The sequence below is a fragment of the Hyperoodon ampullatus genome (assembly GCF_949752795.1).
Source record: "Hyperoodon ampullatus genome assembly, chromosome: 17".
Lineage (NCBI taxonomy): Eukaryota > Metazoa > Chordata > Mammalia > Artiodactyla > Ziphiidae > Hyperoodon > Hyperoodon ampullatus.
The window spans coordinates 24,177,901-24,191,905 of NC_136930.1; the positions used below are offsets into that span (position 1 = coordinate 24,177,901).

Here is a 14,005-nt window from a genome sequence, read left to right on the forward strand (position 1 = left end):
TCAATATTAAAAAAAACAAACAACCCAATCCAAAAATGGGCAGAAGACCTAAATGGACATTTCTCCAAAGAAGACATACAGATGGCCAAGAGGCACATGAAAAGCTGCTCATCAGCACTAATTATTAGAGAAATGCAAATCAAAACTACAGTGAGGTATCACCTCACACCAGTTAGAATGGGCATCATCAGAAAATCTACAAAAAACAAATGCTGGAGAGGGTGTGGAGAAAAGGGAACCCTCCTGCACTGTTGGTGGGAATGTAAACTGATACAGACACTATGGAGAACAGTATGGGGGTTCCTTAAAAATCTAAAAATAGAATTACCATGTGACCCAGCAATCCCACTGCTGGACATATACCCAGAGAAAACCAGAATTCAAAAAGACACATGCAACCCAATGTTCACTGCAGCACTATTTACAATAGCCAGGACATGGAAGCAACCTAAATGCCCATCGACAGATGAATGGATAAAGAAGATGTGGTACATATATGCAATGGAATATTACTTAGCCATAAAAAGGAACGAAATTGGGTCATTTGTAGAGATGTGGATGGATCCAGAGACTGTCATACAGAGTGAAATAAGTCAGAAAGAGAAAAACAAATATCGTATATTAATGCATATATGTGGAACCTAGAAAAATGGTACAGATGAACCGGTTTGCAGGGCAGAAATAGACACAGATGTAGAGAACAAACGTAGGGACACCAAGGGGGGAAAGTGGCGGGGGGTGGGTGGTGGTGACGGGATGAATTGGGAGATTGGGATTGACATGTATACACTAATAGGTATAAAATGGGTAACTAATAAGAATCTACTGTATAAAAAAATAAAAAATTCAAAAAAAAAAGAAGCAAGATGTATATGCATAGTACATGTGTAATATACATAAGAGAAAAACTAAGAAAAAAGGGTGAAAAAAGTAAGGGCACTTTTCTTATTTGTTTTCCATTCTTATGTGAAAAATTGCTAAAGATAGTTACAGACACGGTGTCCATAGAATATACTATGGCTTCATTATAAATGCTCTGTAATTTTTTTCAAAATGCTTCTAATTTATCTGATAATGTAAGTTTCAAAATTAAATACCCAGATGATATTAAATCATATAGCAATTTTCTTGTAAATATATTCAGATACAAAAACCCCATATAGGTCCTTTCTTTCCCTTTTTAATATTTCTGGTATTTTCACTTTAAGCTCTGCATAAATTAACCTGACTTCACAATTTTCAAATTTTTGCATTACTTTGGAGACATATAAATATTATCATCAAAATTATATAGTGTTATTTAACTAAAAATCTACCAGTATGTGAGCCACTCTGTTTAAATTATTACTAAAATTCTAAAATCAAGTTTATAGCTGGGTGGTTTGAATATATGGGACACTGAATTTTCAACTTTGCTGACTTTTTGGAGGTGTTACTATAAATCAAACACCAAATAAAGTCCTTGCTGAAAAAAGGCAAGAAAATTACAGTTAGTGCTTTATTAGAGATAAACACGCCTACCTTATATTTTTGTGCTTGAGTATATATGGTCCTAGATTTATTCTTTAATTTAAACCAATTATTGGAATGCATTTATAACCTGTTATTCAATTTGTTACATACCAGTTAGCAATGTCCTTGTGAGCTACTAAATTTTGAAGAAATGCTTGTAATCCTAATTGTCTATCTTCTAAAAAGTCGGCATTGTAATTATCTTTAAACCAGCGTTTTGGTGGAAGTGCTAATCGAAAGCCTGGAAACATCTCTTTTAACTGAAAAAGAAGAAAAAAGAAGATACAATGTTCAACTCAATTATATGAATTCTACAAAATCTATCCTGTTGACTATGTGAAACTATTCACATAACAAGCTTACAATAGAAGAATTAAATTCAGCTATGCTTTTTCTGCCTTGGTTGTTTTATTTCTTGATTTCTACCAGTTGTGTATGCATAGGAGTTACAGTTGCTCCCTGTCCCTGCTAACACGTGGCACTGCCTGTCTTTTTAATGTCAGCCATTCCAGTGGGTGTGTAGTAGTATTTCACTGTGGCTTTAATTTACATTCCTCTCTTGAATGGTGTTAAATATCTTCTCATGCGCTTGGATCTGCGTATCTTCTTTGGCGAATTATCTATTTAAATCTTCTGAACCCTCTGCTTTAAAAAAACTGGGTTACTTGTCTTTTAAGTTGTCAGAGTTCTTTATATATTCTAGATGGAAGGCCTCTGTCAGATATATGTATGACAAATACATTCTCTCAGACTGTGGCTTGATTTTTCATGTTAACTGTCTTAACAGAGCACACTTAAAAATTTTTAATGTTACCTAATTCATCCATTTTTTTATTTTATGGTTTATGCTTTTTTAGATACCATCTAAGAAATCGTTACTCACTCCAAGGTCACAAAAATTTTCTTTCACGTTTTTTCATAAGATGTTTATAGTCTTAGCTTTTACATTTTGGCTTATGATCAATTTTGCGTATTTGGCTTAAATTTTACTTTCTTAGGAAAGACTTTTCCACCTTTTAAGCTAGGTTAGATTTCCCTTTATACACTCTGATCAAGTGACTATAACTGGATAACAAGTTATCTCAAAACTCAGTGGTGTAAAATAACCATTTATTAGGCCATGGACTCTGTGGGCTGGTAATTCGTACAGGGAATGGTGAGGATGCATTGTTTTGTCACAATGAATTAGAACCTCAGCTGGAAACTTGAAGTTGGGAGCTGGAAGCCACTGAAGTTTGTTCCCACATATTTATACTGGATCATGCTGCTTGTTGGCTGAGACATTAGCTGGGGCTGTCAGTCACAAGCCTAACATGGCCTCTCCATGTATCTTGGACTTCCTCACAGCATAAAGTCTGGGTTTCAAAGGGGAGCATCCCAAGAGAGAAAGCCAGGATGAAGCTGTATGCTTCTTATGATCTAGCCTCATCATCCCACAGCATCAGTTCCACTGTCCTCTATTGGTTAGATCAGTCACAAGCTCACCCACGTTCAAGGGAGAGAGGAAACAGATTCTACTTCTTGATAGTCAGTGGCAAGATTCTGGAAGAGCATATGGGACTGAGAATATTGCTGCATACATTTTTAGAAAAGACAATCTGCCACACATTCTCAAATCATTATTTTTTAAATGACATTTATCACGATGTAAATTAAGTAATGTTTATTTAATTTTGGACTCTTCTACCAGACCAGTCTTCTAAACCTTGGTTGCACATTGGAATCACCCAAGGAACTTTGAGTAAGAACTCATAATACAGACACTTTGTGAGGGCTCTATTATAGAACAGCTCCCTCTTTTCTGAGGATAATTAATGAGGATCTTGTATTAATGACTGTGTCCTATCTCTGATATATTTGCATTTAATTAGTTGGGATATGGCCTGGGCATTGTAATTTTAAAAAGTTTTCCAGGGAAGCCCAAAGTACAGCTAAGACTTAGAATCATTTTACGTTGCAATGATTGTCTTATTCATAGTTGCACCCCCAATGTCTAGCATAATGCCTGCTACATTACAAGCAGCCAACAATTTACGTTCAATAAATGAATGAAATGAAATCATGTACTGTTCAAATTTCTATACTTAAATATAAGACAAAATATCACAATGTAAGAAAAAAGACTAGCAAAAGAGAAAATTCACAGGGTAAAATGCTAAGTAAAAATATAAAACATAAATTCTGTCTATATTTCTATCCTGAAAACCCTGATTTGATTTCAAGATGTAAACAGATAATTTTGGCCTTGGTGTCTGGTTGTTTACTGTGTATGCAATGCAAGTAATAAAAGCCATAAGGAGAAAATAAAAATAGTATTTTTATTAATTTCAAGCTTTAAAATTTAAATGTCACATATGTCCACATGCATGGTTAGATTTTTTTCCCCTAAAAAAATAATCCTCAGAAAAGAGTGAGTTGCTCCACATTTGAGCCCTCACCAAGTGTTTATATTATGAGTGCTTACTCAATAACTTTATTTTGAACAAAGGACAATTTGAGAACTATACATTAGCTTGAAATAACTTTAGTAGAGGCTAGTTTTTATATTTCATTAAATTAAACATTAATAGATTTCCTGTGAAATGACATCATAATAGGCATTTGATGTCTCCATAAAAAGCCTTTAAAAAAGTAATGCACATAAGTTTTGGATTAAGCTGGAGAACTGAGTACACTCATCTAATTCTCTCTTTCTGCAGCCCTGCTAAAACTACAGTGAAGAGAAAAAAAAAAACATAAAACAACATACTGGAAACCAAAAAGTAGACAGGAGAGTAGCAATTGACTCAGGAGAGTGAAGAAAACCCAAAGTGCAGAAAAATTTATACCAGGTTTATACTTACAGAGACCTCAAATTGCTTACAAAGTGGCAGCACAAGGCAGGAGATTGGAAAACACTTCTCTGGAGAGTCTGATCAATCCAATAGGAAAGATCTTAAGATCCTGACGTCAGAAGTTCTCCAACACCGCCCTCCTTCCCCATTATACAGTGAATCTTAAAGTCAACATAAGCCTCACCCATGGAGTAAGAGATTCCAATTAGCTTTTAGTACCCAACTTTTAATCATGACTAGACAACCAGAGAGAATTACTACACACTATTACTTAACATGGAAGACAAAGACAAACAGAAAAAAGTAACTCAGAGAACATAGACAATACAAGGAGAAAAAAACCATAAAATAATAAAAATACAAATAAAAACAATCACTAATACACTCAATGGATTAAGATACTACATTCAAGAAATAAGAATAAAATGACCAAAAACAGGGACATTCAGGGAATAAAAAGGTGGTTTTAGAAAGAAATAAGGAAATCTCCTTCGAAATAGCAAAAAAGAAAAGGTAGTAAAGAAAGGGGAGGAAAAGATCTGGAACCAGCCCAAATGTCTGTTTTACAAGAAAGGTTACAGAAAGAGGGAACTGCCAACACAGAAGGGAGGAATTCATTAATAAAGCAGTTCAAAAACATTTTTCTGATCTGAACCACATAGGTTGCTCACAGAGTGTACAAGATAATAGAAGAAAATAACTTTACAAAAAGTCATTGTGAAATTTCAGATTAATGACAGAGAAGATTCAACAGACTTCTAAAGAAGAAAAAAAACAGGTGACATACAAGTGATCAGGAGCAAGAATAGCTTTGGGCTTCTCAAGGGTAATACTCAACACTAAAAGCGAGATGAAAATAGCTTAATGTCTTCAAAATTCTGAAAAAAATACTTCCAATCTATGATTCTATACCTAGCCCACATTTCAATCAAATACGAAAACTGCATGAGAATATTTTTAGACATGTGGGGTCTGAAAGACATCACTTCCCATGTAATCTTCCTCAAGAAGCTACTAGGGGATTAGTTCTACTAAAAGGAAAGATTAATTCAAGAAAGAAGACATGAGATAAAGGAAATAAAATCCAACAAAGGAAAAAAGTGAAAAAATCCCCAGAAAGACAGTAAAAGGCAAACTTAGGACACTACTTATGAACTGCCTGATGTCAATCAGTTCAGGACAGTGTGACCCAAGAGACAGACATGTTGAGGATTACCACTGAATTTCTTTTTAATGAGAGGATCAAATGCTTGGTTGAGCTTAGCCCAGATTTTCATATGAGCTTGGCTTGTCTTGACAGTGAGCTGATAATGGTTCTGCTCCCTCCCTATGCTCTGCTGTGTGGAACCAACTGAGAATACTCATTTTACCTCACAGAAATACTCAGCTTTGACCTACTCTGCAACCTGGGAGTAGAAAATTGCGAGCTTTTAAGCAGAATATAGAGAAAACCCTACTCTCATGACCATATTTCTGCAAATTATTCATCACCAGCCTGCCCTACAACCCTGCCAGATGCCTCAACTCTGAAAAGCTCTATGTGTTCCAGATCTTGCTCATGACTTTGCCCTCTGACTTTCCCAGAGGAGGCTCTTAAAAACTCCTAGAGAAGCTGAAGCCAGATTATAACCCAGGAGATTAAAAAAAGAGGGATAAAAAAAACACTAGCATTCTATAGAAAATTTTCTTTCTAAATAGTGTTATTTTAACTATGTTAAATAATTTTCATATTATCAATTTACTATTTTTTCCTCCTAGTATAGATAAATGGAAAACATAAACTCTTCAACATTAGAATCAGATCTATATAGTTTCTATATAATACCAAATTCCTAGCACAGTGCTGAACTCAAACTACTCACTTCACAAATACTTCATGATTGGTTTTATAAAATAAAGATCCTAAGATTTTACTTTATTTTTAACAATTACAGAAATAATAACTACCATTTAAACTGTGTGGCTGCTGGTGCTTGACACACATTTTTGATTCTTGCCAGTAAAATCAGGTGATGGGTGGAGCTCTTTCTGGTACCTAGAAGACTGACACAGACACTTATCAATTTTAAGTGCCCAACTCAGAGTATCAAGGAGATATTTACTAGATTTAAATTAAACTTCTACTAACATCTTTCTTCAGAAGCTTAAGAGCTATCTAAATCTCAGCTTGCCTAAGATAAATATTTTGGCAATAAAGATGAATCTAGAGAGACCAAGGGACGTAAACACTAAATAATAGTTGAGTCCTGAAAAGAAAAATAAGAAGTCATAAAGGATGAAATAGCTCAAAATTGAAACTATTAGATACTGTATGAACAAAAATTATAACAATTTCATAAGAAAGCTAAGAATTCCACTTTAGTATCTGGTAACTTCATGAATTACTTTGGCCTTCTTGTTTGTTTAATCATTAAAAAAAATAAACAGAAGTAAAGAATTACAGGTTTTTAAATTGTGAATATAAAAAGAACTCAGAAACAGAAAATAAAATTTACATATAATGGTAGAAATATATTAGAAATAATACTTTTAAGTATTTTGACATGTTGCAAAAAGTCATCTTAACAATACCTTAATTAAGGATAAAATAGTTCAGCATTTTATATTTTACCTTTTCATTCAAACTGAGGTTTTCAGAAATGGTATCTGGACAGTTGCAAAGTCACATAAATGGTGTTTCCCACCACCAAACATTTTAAGAATATACCAACTTGAGAAGTTCTGAGTATCCAGGAAGAAGGTGGGGGGAGGTGGCAGATGGGAAAGAATAGGACCAGTAAAGTTTTCTCTACTAAACATATGTCAAAATTAGGGAATAATATGTGGTCCAAGTTCAGCTTACTTGGCTTCTCAGAAGTATCATAAATCACTTGCTTCTTTTGGAAAAATGCTCTTTCTCTTGGTTTCTTAAATACCAATTACCCCCACCTGCCCCACATGATTTCTCTCCAGCTCTGTGAATGCCCCAGCTGCTGTTTTTCTACTAACTCTTACTGCAATTAACTCAATGAATTCCCTAGTGTTGGAAATTTAGGTTGGTTCTAATTTTTTAACTATTAAAAACAAAATAAAACATGAACAAAGAAAACAATACATAAAGCATCATGATAAGTATCCTTAGGGCTAAATCTTGCTCAAATCCATAATTTATTATATAGGATAAATCCCAGAAATGTGATTGTGTCAAAATTATGCTCAGCTTTAGGGTGTCCTCTAGGAAGACTCATGTTTCCAACAATGGATAATACCATTTAAAGCCTGTCAACTTGACAGGTGAAAAATTGTTTAATTTTCTTTTCTTGGAGTACTTATGATAGTAATTTATTGGTCATTTATATTTCTTCTGTGGATTACCCCATTCATATCATTTGCTGAATTTTCTATTTTTTTTTAACTTATTTTTAAGGGTACTTAATATACTGAGGTTTATTATTATTGTCTTTGTCTATTTCACACGTGCAGTGGGCAGAATTCTAGAAGGCCCTAGGACCTTTGCCCCTGGTGTTGCCTCTGTGTTTTGTTTTTACACAGGAAAAGAGATTCTGTAGACACAATTAGGGTTACTATTCAGTTGACCTTAAGATAGGAAAATTATCTAGGTAAGCCTAATCTTATCACATGAGCTCTGTAAAGGGTAAAGGTTTCTTCCTGGCTGGTGACAGAAGAGAAAGTCAAGAGATATTCAAAGCACAAGAAGGACTTGACCGTCTCTTCCTGACTTTGAAGATGGAAGGGCCATGAACAAGGGCTGAAGAACAGTCTTTATGAGCCAAGAACAACTTTTGGCTGACAACTAGCAAGGAAACAGGGACTTTGGTCTCACAACCACAAGAAACCAAACTCTGCCAACAACCAGAATGACACTGGAAGCTGATTCTTTTTCAGACCCTCCAGGTAAGAGGCCAGTCAAGCCAACAGCTTGATTTTGACCTTGTTTGATTTTAAGCAGCAAACCCAGCTGAGCACTCCAAATCTCTACATAATGAACAGGTAAGTTTTAAGTCACAGCTTGTGATAATTTGTTATACACCAATAGAAAACTAACACAGTGTGCTAAATTTTTCTTTCTTGTTCATTCTTTTGTAGTCATATGATTTAGGGGGTCTTATTATACATATACATCTTTTCAAACTCACAAGATTATATAAATAATCACTTATATCTCTGTTGCCAATTTTAAGGTTCTCACATTTTTAATATTAAAAATAATTTTTTGTTTCCAATAAAAGGAAGTTATGCATAGAGATGTGACTTCGAACTATTAAAGTTAAATGAAACAGTTAATTTTGTTTGGAAATAGCAAAGGCTTGACTTCGCTCAAATAATTAACAAGGAAGAAAAAACACAAATATAATAGAACTCCAGGAACAGATAATAATTCAAAACTGATAAGTCAGTTTTAGATTTATTAAAGTACTTACTTTATCGTTAAGTCTAGAGAAGTCAGTGTATCTTCTAAAAACTACCCAGCTTTCTTCTGGACTCTTCTTTACTAGTATTTTATATACCTATGCAGAGAGAGCGAGAAACAGAGAGTTTTAAAATATATTTATGTAAAAATATTTAAAAATTCAAACCAAATAATTTAGAAACTTTTATTTGACAACCCAGATCATAACAATTAATATATAAAAAATATCAGAAATTAAGACCATCAAATGTTCAAATAATCAAATGTAGGTACCAAAAGCAAGATTTTTTCTTAAGAAACATGACTGACATATTTGAGGCAAAATGCTTTTTTGCTGAACACTAATAATAAATAAACTTATCAGCCTTCAAAATATATTTTATGCTAATATATTCTAAAATTAATAAAAGAATCAATCATGCTTGAAAAAACTTTGAAAAATCTTGTCTTATACAGTTGACTTAGTTTTTAAATTCAGTAACTGCCAAGCAAAGTTTTCAAATAAATTAGATGATGTTTTAATCTTCAAGGCTGAAATACAAGGTAAAAAATACCCATATTAGATAAAAGTTTACATTTATATAATTACATACAATTATCTAGGCTATTGAATAGAAAAACTTGGTTGAAGCAAGTCAATATTTTAAAAAGCATATAAGAAAAAGCTAGATCCTATTTTTCATAAGTATAATTTTGGAAGTACTATTTATAACAGAATCTCAGAGAAACATCTCCTGGTAGTTTTTGGTACAGTGTTTTGAGCTAAACTATATACATGACATATGAAAAGTACTCAGTAACTATCTATCACATGAGTGAAACTCTCTTAAAAAGAGTAACTTTTTTTCTTAAAGTCTGCTGTGCAATAACTTTCAATTGAAGCTCTAGAGTTGCACTCTAACCATAGGTGGCTATAGAACACTCAAAATGTGACTAGTCCAAATTGACATGTACTGTGAGTGTAATACAGACCAGATTTCAAAGACTTAGTATGAAAAAAGATGTAAAAATATGTCATTCAAATGATTATATACTGGTTGCATGTTGAAATTATATTTTAAGTATATTAGGTTAAACAAAATACATTACTAAATACAATTTCACCAGTTTCTTTTTACTTTTTCTTAACATGGCTACTAGGAAAATTTAAATTATAAATATGACTCATATCATAATCCTATTGGATGATCTAGAGACAATTCATTATTTAGGGACTGTAGATCATCCTTACCATTTGATTTTTCTCCCTTACAGACTTCTTTTTCAGCTTTGAAGGGAGTCAGCAAGGGTTAGGATGAATCCCTTTGTTTTGAAGTAAATCATAAGTACTTTATCTTTATTACATTTAAAGGTGAGGAAGAAAATTATTTGGATACCCTGTGAAGTCTCCAGGCAGCCCTGATGTAAAATAGTCACGAAGGGGATACAAAGAAAACATTCTTTTTAGGAGTTACTAATTTAAATTGACTTCAAAACTTTTGACTATGAATAACTGATGCGTGATACAAGTCAACTTCATATGATAATTAGGTTTATCTATACATAATACATACCAGCTTTATTTTCCTGTTTTAAAAAATGAGCCCTTTTCTAACTAAGCCACTCTTTACAGTGGTCCCTAAACATTCCTGTTTCTCTAGGAAAAACAAAGAGGTTTTCATTTTATCTTTTCTAGAAAGATCTCTTACTTTTCTACTTGTTTAAGTAGTGCTTTCAATGAAAACTTTATGGACAGTATTGATCATTGCCTCCTCTATGTTCTAATAGCAGTTATTGTCTCTACTCTTTATTTGAAACTTAGTATATACTACTTTGTACTGTCTAACTTGTTATGTACTCTCTGTTTTAAGTAAACAACAACAAATATAGATGCATACACTAATCATAAGATACATACAGAAAAGTGCAAAAATCTTAAGTATATAACTTAATGAATTTTCAGAGTAAACACACCATGTAACTAGTACTAAAAGCAAGAAACAAAACATTACCAGAGAAGTCCACCTCATGACTCTTTCCCGATCCTACTCACCACCCCTCCTAGTCACTTTTTGTTTTTAAACACTTTTCAAAGGCTTGACACTCTCTATATAAGATCTTGCCAGTTTGTCCTAATACTTTCTTCAGTTAATAGATCAATTTAAAGAAATACACCAAGGTAAAATTATTTTACAAACCTAAGACTCCCAAGCTTGTAACTCCAGCTTAGACTTCTACCCTAAACACAATACCGAATATAGAGATATAAAATACATATGTGTGTACACACTCACATGCACATACACATACCTGACATCCCCATTTTGATGTCTAACAAACATCTCAAACCTAGCACTTCCCAAAACAAATCTTGATCTTCCCCTCAAAATTTGCCATCTCGTTAAATGGCAACTCTGTTCTTCACATTGTTTAGACCAAAAACTTCGGGATCACCTTTGACTTCTCCATCTACCACATCCCAAGGTTCTACCTTCAAAATATATCCAGAATCTGATCACTTCTTAGGACCTCTTCCACCACCTGGTCCATGCCACCATCATGTCTCCCATGGATTACTGCAGAAACCTAACTGCCTCCTGCCTCTATTCTTCCCCCACAAAAATCTAATCTCAATTCAGCAGCCAGAATGAGCCTTTAAAAAAACTAAGTCAGATCATCTGACTTTTCCTTTTAAAACATTTTCAAGATTCCCATCTCATGCAGAGTAAAATCTAAAGGCCTTATAAAGGCTATGTACTCTACTTGATCTGGGTGTCACACTCGCCCGCCTTTACCTGTTACCTCAGTTCATACATCTCTTCCCATTGCTTACTCTCCTGTCAGCCACAAGGGTCTTGGCAGTTATGCCACCTGTCTGGAAAGCTTTCCCCCCCAGATATTCCCATGCTAACGTCTTAGTGCTAACATCTTTTCTGTGAGGCCATGACTGACAACACTATTTAAATTGCAACTCTAGTTTCAAGAAACTGTCTATTTCCTTCCCCTCTTTTATTCCTCCCTATAACACTTATCACCATGTGACATACTAGCATTAAAAAAAAAATACTTATCTATCTTTCATTCACTCAGTTGAGTTGCTGTCCCAACATTACCTGGAAGAGGGCCTGGCACATAACAGGTACTCCAAAAATGTCAAATTAATAAATAAATGACTATGACTAATTTCATATTTGCCACTTATTTCTTCCTCTGTATTGTCTTGAAAGAGTTTATATATCACTGCCTTAAATCTGCCTATGAACTTTTCACACATGTCACCTCAATGAATGCTCATTCCTTCGTATGGAAGGTAGGTCAATGTAAGGAAATGAGCCACAATTTATTATAACTTCCAAAAATCACTCGCAAAAAAGTCAGGTCCATGCAGATTTCCCATCATATCATCAGTCTTACAATATTTGAACTCTAAAGACTGTCTCTTCATAAATTATTTCAGTATTTTTTTTCTTGGTGGTCCTTCCATACTGTCATAAATTTACAGCATGAAATGTTGAAATAAATAGGAAATCATTACTTCAAGAAAATCCAAGAGAAAAAACAGTTTGAAAGAACAAGTTTATAAATGAATTTAATTTAGCAAGGTCACTGGATGCATAAATATATAATAACATATGAGACCAAAATATATAAACTAGCAAAGAACAAATAGAAAACATTATGTCTAGAACCTCAAACGACATCCATACCCAGAAATAAATCTTACCAAAATATGTATGACGTCTTCCCTGAAAACTACAAAATATTATTAAAATAAGTTAAAGACTTAAATAAATGGGTTAGGTTCATAGATTCAAAGACTTAGTACAGTAAATATGTCAGTTCTCCCTAGATAGATTCAATACAATCCCAATGCAAAGGGCCAAGACAATCCTGAAGAGGAACAGCAAAGTTAGAGTAATTAAGTTACCAGATGTCAAGACTATCATCAGGCTTTAGTAATCAAGACAGTGTGGAATTGGTAAAGCAGGGAAAAATGGAACACAGAATCAGACCCATACATTTATGGTCACCTGACTTATGACGTAGGCAACAGAGTAAATGCAGAGGAGAAAGAGTTGTCTTTTCAATAAAAATTTGACTTTAGGGAGAAAAAAAATGTGTCTTGACCCTGACCTCACACCACGGACAAAAAGCAATTCCAGATGGTTTACAGATCTAACTGTCAAAGGTCCAACAATAAAGCTTTTAGAAGAAAACATAGGACAACATATTTTTAACCCAAGAGGAGGCAGATTTTATTTTATTAATAAATTTATTTATTTTATTTATTTATTTTTGGCTGTGTTGGGTCTTCGCTGCTGTGTGTGGGCTTTCCCTAGTTGTGGCGAGTGGGGGCTACTCTTCGTTGCGGTGTGTGGGCTTCTCATTGTGGTGGCTTCTCTTTTTGCGGAGCACGGGCTCTAGGTGCACGGGCTTCAGTAGTTGTGGCTTGCAGGCTCAGTAGTTGTGGCATGTGGGCTTTAGAGCGCAGGCTCAGTAGTTGTGGTGCACGGATTTAGCTGTTCCGCTGCATGTGGGATCTTCCCGGACCAGGGCTCGAACCCGTGTCCCCGGCATTGGCAGGCGTTTTTTTAATCACTGAGCCACCAGGGAAGCCTGAGGCAGATTTTAAAAAGTGCTAACCATAAAAGAAATTTAATATACTGGACTATATTAAAACTAAGAATTCTTGATTATCAAATGCACCATTAACAAAGGCAAACCACAGAGTGAGAGATGATAGTCACAATACACGTTCTGAAAAAGGACTTATGCCCAAAATGCATAGAAAACTACAAATCAAAGTGGAAAAGGCTTTCCAAAAGAAAAATGAACAAAGGTCTTGAACAGACACTTCAGAAGACAATACCCAAATGGCCAAAAAAAAGTATTAAATGCAAATTAAAACCACAATATGGTATCACTCTACCCACTAGAATAGCTAAAATGTAAAAGACAGAAAAATACCACATGTTGGGAAGATGTGGAGTAACTGGAACTCTCATACACTACTTAAAGGAGTATAACTTAGTACAACCACTCTGGTACATTGTTCATCAGTATCTTCTAAAGCTGGGCAGATGATCCAGCAATTTTACTCCTAGGGAGCTATCAAAAAGAAATGAGTACATGTGTTTACTGAGTGATAAGTACTAAAAGGTTCACAGCAGTAGTATTTGTAAGAGTCCCAAACTGGAAATTATCTAAATGCTCCTTAACAGTAGAATGGATAAATTGTAGTATATTCACATAAAGGAAGAGCATCAGT

General features: G+C 34.2%; 1 protein-coding gene across 3 annotated transcripts in view; it reads right to left on the bottom strand.

Annotated features, from left to right (window-relative positions):
* Window positions 1-14,005, bottom strand: part of SNX16 (sorting nexin 16) — a gene marked incomplete at its 5' end in the record, with an annotated part of 31,779 nt that overhangs the window by 16,967 nt on the left and 807 nt on the right. For 2 of the 3 annotated variants that reach the window (XM_079722339.1, XM_079722337.1), the window contains 2 exons: window positions 1,624-1,772; window positions 8,768-8,854. In XM_079722339.1, coding sequence (XP_079578465.1) covers window positions 1,624-1,772; window positions 8,768-8,854 — 236 coding nt within the window. The remainder of the gene's footprint in view (window positions 1-1,623; window positions 1,773-8,767; window positions 8,855-14,005) is intronic. The other variant, XM_079722338.1, reaches the window with a different exon arrangement.